Below are 10,988 nucleotides of genomic sequence, written 5' to 3' on the forward strand. Positions count from 1 at the left end.
CACCAGCCTGAATTTGAATTGGTGTGAGAACCGTGAAAGTTGATCCCGACTCACCTCCCGGTTCTTCTCCACCAGCACGTCAACGGTGCACAGCTTGAAGACCAGCAGGCTCCTCAGCAGCTCGACGTTGTCCTTACTTTTATAAGCCTCCTCCGTGTTGTTGAAGTCGATGTGGATTTTGCTCAGCTTTTCTCCATCTTTTGGCGCCTTGCCGCTCTGGCTGATGAGCTCCACGGGGTCCGCCTCCACCACCGCGCATCCATCCTGCTCCTTCTCCCGCCGCTGGCTCTTGGTGGACGCCGCCGTGGACCTGCATCGCCTCGGACAAAAGCGGACTTTGCTGGCGAGAGCCGACACGATCTTGGTGCTCGACATGCTTTCGTCTCCTTCGGCAAACACGCGCCTTGTGGACTAAATGGTGTGGGCAAAGTTGCGTAATATTATTCCCTGAAGTGAGGGGCGGTTCTCGTCGACGTTATGTAATAAGACCACCGTAACAGCCCTTTGTACAACACCCCATCTTATCGCCTCCCTTTCTCACTCCAAAAAAGCCCAACCTTCGGCAAGTTACATCACATTACTATTGCGTGGCCCAGCCGCCCTTTGATAACAACACTTGAAACAATGTCGTATGCCGCTAGGGGCAGCAGCCTACCACCAACACCGAAATGAGCCGTAGAAGAAGAAGCCGTGCAGACCCTTTTATAGCAGCTGTAGCCTCACCTCAGTAAAGGAGACATCATTTGTTGGCGTTTGACTCCACAAAAGAAGCGCCTCTCTTCGCCGGAATCGATTGTTAACCTTCCATTGGTACCATGTATGTTTGCACTTATCTTTATGTATATGTTTTCTGGAGAATTACAACGAGTTTGCATGTCCAGGAACGGCTCGGCGTCGAGGCCTACTTTTGTTAGCATGACGTAGCTGCTAGCTAAGCTAAGCTAAAAAAACCTCCGCCGATATTGTGGACACTCCAGACGGCGTTTAAGACATTGGTTTGTGGAAATAAAACACTGAATTATCGCGCGTAATCACCAGCTATTTTACTACCGATTTGAAAATTAGTTAACGTTAGGCTGACCATATTCTGAAATCCCAAAAAGAGGACACATGCGTGCCGAGGCGGGCAGCACGCCAAGGCCGGGACTAGGTGGACAATTGCCAATGATACTCGAACTTGCGTTATAAATAATATATTTATTTAAATAAAACATTTTTTCTCCCCTGTTGACGGCAGTGTTGGCGCTAGGAATTTTTCAAAATGGGGACCCATCAAGTCATAAAAATTGGGTCCCACAGTAAATTTTTGGGGCCCCACTCTTTTGTAAGCATTTTGAAATTAAATGATAAACGTAAGCATTATCCTGTTATGTCTCACATTATATATTGTGTTTTGGTAAAAGGTTGTCATAATCGTTACTTAATTCATTAAAAAAAAAAAATTGTATACATACACTACCGTTCAAAAGTTTGGGGTCACATTGAAATGTCCTTATTTTTTAAGGAAAAGCACTGTACTTTTCAATGAAGATAACTTTAAACTGGTCTTAACGTTAAAGAAATACACTCTATACATTGCTAATGTGGTAAATGACTATTCTAGCTGCAAATGTCTGTTTTTTGGTGCAATATCTACATAGGTGTATAGAGGCCCATTTCCAGAAACTCACTCCAGTGTTCTAATGGTACAATGTGTTTGCTGATTGGCTCAGAAGGCTAATTGATGATTAGAAAACCCTTGTGCAATCATGTTCACACATCTAAAACAGTTTAGCTTGTTACAGAAGCTACAAAACTGACCTTCCTTTGAGCAGATTGAGTTTCTGGAGCATCACATTTGTGGGGTCAATCAAACGCTCAAAATGGCCAGAAAAAGCGAACTTTCATCTGAAACTCGACAGTCTATTCTTGTTTTTAGAAATGAAGGCTATTCACAAAATTGTTTGGGTGACCCCAAACTTTTGAACGGTAGTGTATGTAATAGGGCTGGGCGATATGGCCTTTTTTTAATATCCCGATATTTTTAGGCCATATCGCGATACACAATATTTTGCCTTAGCCTTGAATGAACACTTGATACATATAATCACCAGTATGATTCTATGTGTCTACATTAAAACATTCTTGTTCATACTGCATTAATATATGCTCATTTTAAAACTTTCAGGCAGAGAAGGAAATCATTCAGGCAGAGAAGGAAATCACAACTGTCAATTTGCCAAAACTGTATTTATTAAACTGTTATTAAGCAGTGGCACAAACATTCATGTCATTTCCAAAACAGAAAGTGCAAGATTGTCAGAGACTTTTTAAAACAAGCTATTAGTGCACTTTTTTGTGCATGATGTCACTAAGATGACTTATCAAAACAACACTAAATTAAAGTGCACTTTTTGTACAGAACGCCACTACAATAGTTTAAAAACATGTCACACAAGATATTTCAATAAGTGTCAAATAAAAATAAGCTGCATAATAGGAAATCAAATAGTGTACGTCCTTCGCTATGTGGTAGGTTCCTGGGGACATTATCTCCTTTTGTCATGGACTCTTTTTTTCATACTGTGTTGATCTGGAAATGTTTGCCTCTGCATTTTGATGGTGTGGGCGTGTGGCACCGAACGGAGATGTTGACATGCGGAGTAAGCACTCTTGATTCTCTAGCGGATGACTTTTCAAATGATGCTACATATTAGCAGTAATGCTACTTTTTGTAGAAACACTTTTGCCCCACACTTGACAAATTACGGTTGTCTGTTCGACATATTCCCACTTGAAGCCAAACCACCGCCAGACGATGGACAACCTGCTGTTTTTCTTGGGAATTAATTCTTCCTTCATTTGTTACCAGATTCGCACCTTCTTTCTCTTGTATTACCAGTCGCACCACAGCTAACTTTAGCCATGCTGCTACGTCTCTGCTCGGCGAGGGCGTGTACTAGTGATGGGTTGATGAGGCGTCATTAAGCGTTTCGACACATTGCAAAACTGTATTGATACTGTGTCACTAAATACTGACATCTGCTGGACATTAAAAATCCCTACAGGCAACCTATGGACCGACTCAACTGACACTGATTTTATGACCTAGTATATACAATAATATAAACCAAGTCATTGTATTTCATTTAGGATTATTTCATATCTTCATTTAAATAAAAATATATTTTTATCTTTTTTAGATATAGTCAAATAATGTGAACATGTATCATAACATGGAAATCTAAGAGAACGTGTTGTGAATGAGGATGCTTGTGGACTGGGATTTTTTTTTTTTTACACTTTTATTAAAAAAAACAGTTTTTCCAACGTATTCAATTTTAGACAATTTCTGTTCTTAGTTATTATTTCTCCGGCTGCAGAAAAGACCCTCTCACAGGGCACAGAGGAGGCGTCAGCGCGACACAGTTCGCGTATCGGTCACGTGACCGAAACAGCTCATGATCGGTCACGTGACTTTCTAAAAGCGGTACGCGCACCGACACAGGGTTTTGCTCTATTAGCTCGACGCATGCGCCGATGCATCGGTGTTGCCGGACCCATCACTAGTGCGAGTGGTAATACGATAGAAACAAGGTGCGAATCTGGTAACAAATGAAGGAAGAATTAATTCACCCAAAAAACAGCAGGGTGTCCATCGTCTGGTGGTGGTTTGGCGTCAAGTGGGAATATGTCGAACAGACAACCGTAATTTGTCAAGTGTGGGGCGAAAGCGTTGCTATAAAAAGTAGCATTACTGTTAATATGTAGCATCATTTGAAAAGTCACCCGCTAGAGAATGAAGAGCGCTCACTCCGCATGTCAACATCTCTGTTCGGTGCCACACGCCCACACCATCAAAATGCAGAGGCAAACATTTCCAGATCAACACAGTATGAAAATAATAGTGATTTTTTTAGTTGTGATTTCCTTCTCTGCATGAAAGTTTAAATGTAGCATATATTAATGCAGTATGAAGAAGAATGTTTTAATGCAGACACATAGAATCATCATACTGCTGTGATTATATGCATCAAGTGTTAATTCAAGACTAAGGCAAAATATCGAGATATATATCGTGTATCGCGATATGGCCTTAAAATATTGCGATATTAAAAAAAGGCCATATCGCCCAGCCCTACGATAAACAGAGCAATTGAGAGGAGACCCAAACACGACACAAAACAATCCAAAAGTAGTGAAACAAAAATGAATATTATCAACAACAGTATCAATATTAGTAACAATTTCAACATAGCAGTGATTAAAAATCCCTCATTGACATTATCATTAGACATCTATAAAATATAAATAAATGAACAATAGTGTCACAGTGGCTTACACTTGCATCCCATCTCATAAGCTTGACAACACACTGTGTCCAATATTTTCACAAAGATAAAATAAGTCGTATTTTTGGTTCATTTAACAGTTAAAACAAATTTACGTTATTGCAATCAGTTGATAAAACATTGTCCTTTACAATTATAAAAGCTTTTTACAAAAATCTACTACTCTGCTTGCATGTCAGCAGACTGGGATAGATCCTGCTGAAATCCTATGTATTGAATGAATAGAGAATTGTTTTGAATCGAAAAAATATCGTTTTTGAATGGAGAATCGCGTTGAATCGAAAAAATCAATTTATAATCGAATCGTGACCCCAGGAATCGATATTGAATTGAATCGTGGGACACCCAAAGATTCGCAGCCCTAATAATTTTGTTGATTAATTAGAAAACAATTACTAAAGAGGTGCACGGCGGTGCGTGTGCCTCACAATTCGAAGGTCCTGGGTTCGAGACCCACTTTGGGTCTTTCTGTGTGGAGTTTGCATGTTCTCCCTGTGACTGCATGGGCTTCCTCCCACTTCCAAAAACATGCACCTGGGGTTTGGTTGATTGGCAACCCTGAATTGGCGCTAGTGTGTGAGTGTGAATGTTGCCCATCTGTGTTGGCCCTGTGATGAGGTGGCGACTTGTCCAGGGCGTACCCCGCCAACCGCCTGAATGCAGCTGAGATAGGCTCCAGCACCCCCCGCCACCCTGAAAGGGACAAGCGGTAGCAAATAGATGAATGGCTACATAGAATGTTCAATGGCAATGTTCAGTCTGTGTTATAATAAGTGTTGATTGATAACATTGGCGATAGTGTGTTCCAATAGACGGTATCTGAACGAACAACATTTTTCTGTTGTCTTCTGTTTATTTTACACAAATATCAGATTTTTAATTGTTTATTAACAACAACTCACCATAATCAGTAAGTCCTTGGACACTGGAGTGATTTGAATGACAGTCAGTAGTAGTTTTTGCTTTCACTTAGGTATTTTACAATACGTGTATTGATTTTAGATTAGACTATTGCTTATAATAAACGTAAACTCTGGGGATTTTTTTTTAAAAGGATTATCAATGATATATTTTTTATAAAATTCACAATTTATTTTTTAATTTAATTTTTCTCCCAAAAAGTAATATATACTTTATCTATCTCCAAGAAAAAACTAATGTCCAGTAACTATAGAAGGAAAAAATAAGTAATAGAAGAGATATACAAAACAAAATAAGGTAAAACAGTTCCGGTTTCATAATGTTAAATGTCAGTGTGCAGAAGGACAAAAGCACCATGTGCAAGTCTGTTTTGTAATAGTCTGTTTTGTAGCTTTCCCTGAGAGGTGTTAAAAGCCTAATAACATGGGAGAGGAGCAATTTTTATTCCGATTTATAATCATGATTAGCAAATTACGCATGTACTATACGTAATTTGATGGTCTTGGAAAATTTCAAGTAAAAAAGCATTGACCTCTGCAATTTAGCACATATTTACTTGGTATTGAATAGATACTAAAATGTTCAGTATCGATCACACTTTATGTTAGATTGCATTGTAAACTTAAAGATGGCAGTTTTATGTTGCATGTTCTGCCGCTCCTCAAAAACAACCCGTTAGTGGCCAAACTGGAAAACCTGTCCGAATGTGATAACTAGAAAGATTTTATTATATATTATCACATTGTAATTTACCATGAACACTATACTATTTTCCAATGTATATTATTTTTTAATATATGTATTCCGACAGATGACAAACAACGCTGAAGAGTTTCAGGCAGCGTAATGTTGTCTTAACTTAGACATACAAAAATGACCCATTTACCATTAAATGTTTTGTTGTAGGTTTTTTTTAACAAGTTTTTGTTTAGTTTTATATTTGATTGAAATAAGTAATTCAGCTTGGACTAGTGATTTGTGGAAACCTCAACTGAACTTAAAAAAACTTAAAATCCAAAGTTGCCTCCCTGCTTTCTGTGTCAGCAGTGCAATTAATTCCTCGACAATGTCGGATGGCCGGATCTATGTCGGAAATCTTCCCATGGATGTCCAGGAGAGGGACGTTGAGGATCTGTTCTACAAATATGGAAAAATCCGTGAGATTGAATTGAAGAACAATAGAGGCACTATCCCCTTTGCCTTTATCCGATTTGAAGACCCACGGTAAGTTTTGGGGAAGGATCGGTCTCCTATCAAGTCTTAGTGTAGGTCAAATAAAGGAAGTAAAGAATGGATGGGAGACGTCACGTCCATTTCTACGTCTGCGGCATGCTTGCATTGGTATCAGCATCAAGGGTTGGAATTGGGGGTTAAATAACCAAAAATGATTCCCGGGAGCGGCACCGCTGCTGCTCACTGCTCCCCTCACCTCACAGGGGGTGAACAAGGGAATGGGTCAAATGCAGAGGACACATTTCGCCACATCTAGTGTGTGTGTGTGACAATCATTGGTACTTTAACTTTTTTTTTACCTTTAGAGTCCTGTGCTCTCTTTTCCTAGGGATGCAGATGATGCTGTCTATGGAAGGAATGGATATGGATATGGAGACTCCAAACTTCGTGTAGAGTATCCCCGATCCTCTAGTAAATTTGGTCCAACGGGAGGTGGTGGTGGCGGCGGCGGCGGCGGTGGTGGTGGAGGAGGAGGAGGAGGAGGAGGAGGACCTAGAGGAAGATTTGGACCTCCAACACGAAGGTCTGAGTTCCGCGTCGTAGTGACTGGTAGGTGGACGTCAACACTTGTAACTAGTTAATAATTATCCTGGAGGTCAAGTGGACCAGCAGGAAGAGGACACAGCCAGGCAAATGGTTCTCTGATCGCTTTCCTGGCGGACTACAGCATTCAGAAACGTATAGGTGGAAATCATGAATCATAGACCAATGTCTCAATCTCACCTGGCGAACCAATGGATAAGATAACTAGTAGGAATGTGGACAGAGTTGTAGACAAATGTTTCTCTCCCTCTTATATCAGACTGCAGCCGAAAGGAAACTTGTAGATGGAAGTCTTGAATCATATGCAGATACATCTTATTCACACTCTTGATGGTGGACAAATGGACTTAGTCACAATTTCAAAGCTGATGGACATGAGTCATAGGCAGGTGGATCTTATGGCGGACTAACAAAGGGACTAGTATAGTAGGAAGGAAGACATACAAAGTCACAGGCAGATGCTAATCTTTCACTCATGGCGGATTGCAAGCCAAAGGAACTAGTAGGAAAGTGGACATTCAGTCATTGGCAGAGCTGGTGGACATGAATGGACTACAATGTGGACTAGTAGATGAAAGCCTCGAGTCATAGGCAGGTCTCACTAATCCCATACTTTCATTTTTGGACTGCAGCATAAAGTAGGAAAGTGGATTGAGTAATTGGCGGATGTCTCTCTGGTGGACTGCAGCGTGAAGGCACTAATAGTTCGAAGTATTGAATTGTAGGCAGCTGGAACACAAAGTGACTAGAAGATGGACATCAAGAGTCATAGGCAGTGATTGCTTTCTCTCTTGGACTGCAACATAAAGGGACGAGTTGGACATTGGACACACAAAGTCAATGGCAACAGTTGGTCTCTCATGGTGGACTACAGCATGAAGGGACTTGTAGTTGGAAGTTATACATTTGTGGACAGATGTTTATTTTGCCCTCATGGTGGACTGGAGGACAAAGGAACTTGTAGTTGGATGAATCATGACCCGTTGGCAGATGTTTCTCACTCCCTCTTGGCGGACTGATAGGAAAGTGAACATGCAAAGTGATATGCTGATGTTTTTTCTCACTGATTACGGATCTCAGCATAATTGGACTTGTAAATGGACGTCATGAGTCATAGGCACATCTATCTTGCAAATGTAATGGCGGAGTGAGACAGGGACTAGAAGATGGACGTCGGGAGTCATAGTCAGGACTCGTTAACGCCAGACTTTCTTTCGCCCTTGGTGAACTGCAGCATAAAGGGACGAGTAGAACATTGGACACACAATGGCAACCGTTGGTCTCTCATGGTGGACTACAGCATGAAGGGACTTGTAGTTGGAAGTTATACATATATGGACAGGTGTGTATTTTGCCCTCTCATGGCGGACTGGAGGACAAAGGCACTTATAGTTGGATGAATCATGACCCGTTGGCAGATGTTTCTCACTCCCTCTTGGCGGACTGATAGGAAAGTGAACATGCAAAGTGATATGCCGATGTTTTTTCTCACTGATTACGGATCTCAGCATAATTGGACTTGTAAATGGACATCTTGAGTCATAGGGACATCTATCTTGCAAATGTAATGGCGGAGTGACACAGGGACTAGAAGATGGACGTCGGGAGTCATAGTCAGGACTCGTTAACGCCAGACTTTCTTTCGCCCTTGGTGAACTGCAGCATAAAGGGACGGGTAGAACATTGGACACACAAAGTCAATGGCAACCGTTGGTCTCTCATGGTGGACTATAGCATGAAGGGACTTGTAGTTGGAAGTTATACATATGTGGACAGATGTGTATTTTGCCCTTTCATGGCGGACTGGAGGACAAAGGCACTTGTAGTTGGATGAATCATGACCCGTAGGCAGATGTCTCTCACTCCCTCTTGGCGGACTGATAGGAAAGTGGACATGCAAAGTGATATGCTGATGTTTTTCCACACTGATTACAGATCTCAGCCAAATGGGACTTGTAAATGGACATCATGAGTCATAGGCAAATGTAATGGCGTAGTGAGACAGGGACTAGAAGATGGACGTCGAGAGTCATAGTCAGGACTTGCTAACGCCAGACTTTCTTTCGCTCTTGGTGAACTGCAGCATAAAGGGACGAGTAGGACATCGGACACGCAAAGTCAAAGGTCGACCGTTTGTCTCTCATGGCGGACCGAGGCATGGAAGGACTTGTAGTTGGAAGTTATGAATTTGTGGGCAGATTCAAATCTTGCTCTGTCATGGCGGACTGGAGGACAAAGGGACTTGTAGTTGGATGAATTGTGGCCCATAGGCAGATGTCTTTTACTCCCTCTTGGCGGACTGAAGGACTATTAGGAAAGTGGACATGCAAAGTGATTTGCTGATGTTTTTCATTCTTGATTATGGATCTCGGCATAATGGGACTTGGAAAGGGACATCATGAGTCGTAAACGCATCTTCCTGTAAATCTGATGGCATAGTGAGAGACAAGGACTAGTAGGAAGGAGGATAGGCAGCTGTTTCCTATGGCGGACTAAAAGACAAAGCAACTTATAAATTGATCTTATGAGTCTTTGACAAATCTGTCATGCTAAAGGCGTATTACTTATTTGATTTAATTAGAATGAGATCAGCAACAGTCAACTGAATATGCAAAATAATCAATACATTGTATAGTTACAAAAAAGAATACCTTTGCATAACTTCTACAATCTAATCATATTGCACAAGAGTGAACCATAATCAGAAGTTTTGCCCTTTTTTTGTCAATGTGGTGCAACTTCACAAAGAACAAGATCAAAGTAGATAAGCATGTGCATATTGGATCCATCCTAAATTACATCGGAAAGGGCTTCGAGTCGTATAGAGACTTGCTGTTTCAGCAAAGAGACCCTGAATGTCTACTTAAAGGACCACCTACTCGAAGAGCTCATGCTCTTAAAGACTTGCTGCAAAGACAGTTATGTGGGCAAAGTAGCTAAAGTCGAAATGTAAGAGATATTTTTTTTAGGTTGTAGGTGCTAGAAGTTTTTAGGTTTCATATCCGGTATTTGCCATCTCAGGATTACCGCCAAGTGGCAGTTGGCAGGATCTGAAGGATCACATGCGTGAGGCAGGCGACGTTTGTTTTGCTGACGTACAACGGGACGGGGAGGGTGTGGTGGAATTTCTTCGCCGCGAGGACATGGACTATGCCTTACGACGCCTGGATCGCACAGAGTTCCGTTCGCACCAAGTGAGTGGAAGACCTGATGAAACCCGCCCCTACTCCGTACCTCGCCGGAGTGCACTTTCACTGTTGTCCTCGTTTGCAGGGTGAGACTGCGTACATCCGCGTCTACGAGGACCGGGGCACCCCCAACTGGGGTCGCTCGCGGTCCCGCTCCAGATCCAGAGGCCGCTTTTCACCTCCTTACAGAGGATCACCGCCGCCACGCTACCAGTCCCCTCCTCGCCATACTATGTCACGCCATAGTCCACCTCGGAGGCACGGACCGCCCAGCCATAGCCCACCGCCACGTCATTACAGATGAAGGCTCAATTTTGATCCAGGAAAAGAATGAGAGTTTTGTAACTGCCTTTTTATTTTAATTCTTTTTTTTAACCCACAGGCAGCCTTCTTAGAACACTCTTTATTGCTATGTACATTCCATGGTCCCCATTCCCCAATAACCCCTGTTTCTTTCCTTGGCCTTAACCCTGGATTCCATGTTCTTTATATAGGCCTATGTTTTCTCTAAACAAAATGTTGACTCGTCTGATGTGCATTACATTACGTAGCTTGTTTGGTGAACAAATCCTTGAGATGTCCATCTTAATAAATCCAGTTTACTTCATGTTATATCAAGCACTCACACATTTAAGAAGTAATATCAAACTGTGATGCTAATCAGTATCTTCTAAACCAAATTCCTGAATGTTTTCAAATGCTGACTCATGCTGGCTGTTCACTCATTTTTTCTTTACCAATAAAATGTTTGATTTACAGACTTTCTGCTACA

General features: G+C 41.7%; 2 protein-coding genes across 3 annotated transcripts in view; one reads left to right on the forward strand and one right to left on the reverse strand.

The window, feature by feature from the left end:
- Positions 1 to 667, reverse strand: part of prodha (proline dehydrogenase (oxidase) 1a) — a 32,804-nt gene extending 32,137 nt beyond the window's left edge. The window contains exon 1 of the mRNA XM_062032143.1: positions 55 to 667. Coding sequence (XP_061888127.1) covers positions 55 to 375 — 321 coding nt within the window. The 5' untranslated portion in view covers positions 376 to 667. The remainder of the gene's footprint in view (positions 1 to 54) is intronic.
- On the forward strand, positions 524 to 10,977 carry srsf9 (serine and arginine rich splicing factor 9). 2 transcript variants are annotated; one of them, XM_062032145.1, is made up of 5 exons: positions 524 to 817; positions 6,297 to 6,476; positions 6,814 to 7,034; positions 10,050 to 10,222; positions 10,302 to 10,977. In XM_062032145.1, the coding sequence occupies exons 2-5, from the start codon at positions 6,319 to 6,321 to the stop codon at positions 10,518 to 10,520; spliced, it is 771 nt and encodes a 256-aa protein (XP_061888129.1). In that variant the 5' UTR covers positions 524 to 817; positions 6,297 to 6,318; the 3' UTR covers positions 10,521 to 10,977. The 2 variants fall into 2 exon arrangements, with proteins under 2 accessions (XP_061888129.1, XP_061888128.1); XM_062032144.1 differs by having other exon boundaries at positions 532 to 817; positions 6,300 to 6,476.
- The last annotated feature ends 11 nt before the right edge of the window (positions 10,978 to 10,988 follow it).

Source organism: Entelurus aequoreus, linkage group LG21 (assembly GCF_033978785.1).
Source record: "Entelurus aequoreus isolate RoL-2023_Sb linkage group LG21, RoL_Eaeq_v1.1, whole genome shotgun sequence".
Lineage (NCBI taxonomy): Eukaryota > Metazoa > Chordata > Actinopteri > Syngnathiformes > Syngnathidae > Entelurus > Entelurus aequoreus.

What these genes read in the sequence shown, in the direction of transcription:
- srsf9 (XM_062032145.1), top strand. Translation starts at nt 6,319, where the DNA reads ATGTCGGATGGCCGGATCTATGTCGGAAATCTTCCCATGGATGTCCAG. An exon ending in GTTCCGCGTCGTAGTGACTG is followed by an intron (nt 7,035 to 10,049) that starts GTAGGTGGACGT and finishes TTGCCATCTCAG; the next exon opens with GATTACCGCCAAGTGGCAGT. An exon ending in CAGAGTTCCGTTCGCACCAA is followed by an intron (nt 10,223 to 10,301) that starts GTGAGTGGAAGA and finishes CCTCGTTTGCAG; the next exon opens with GGTGAGACTGCGTACATCCG.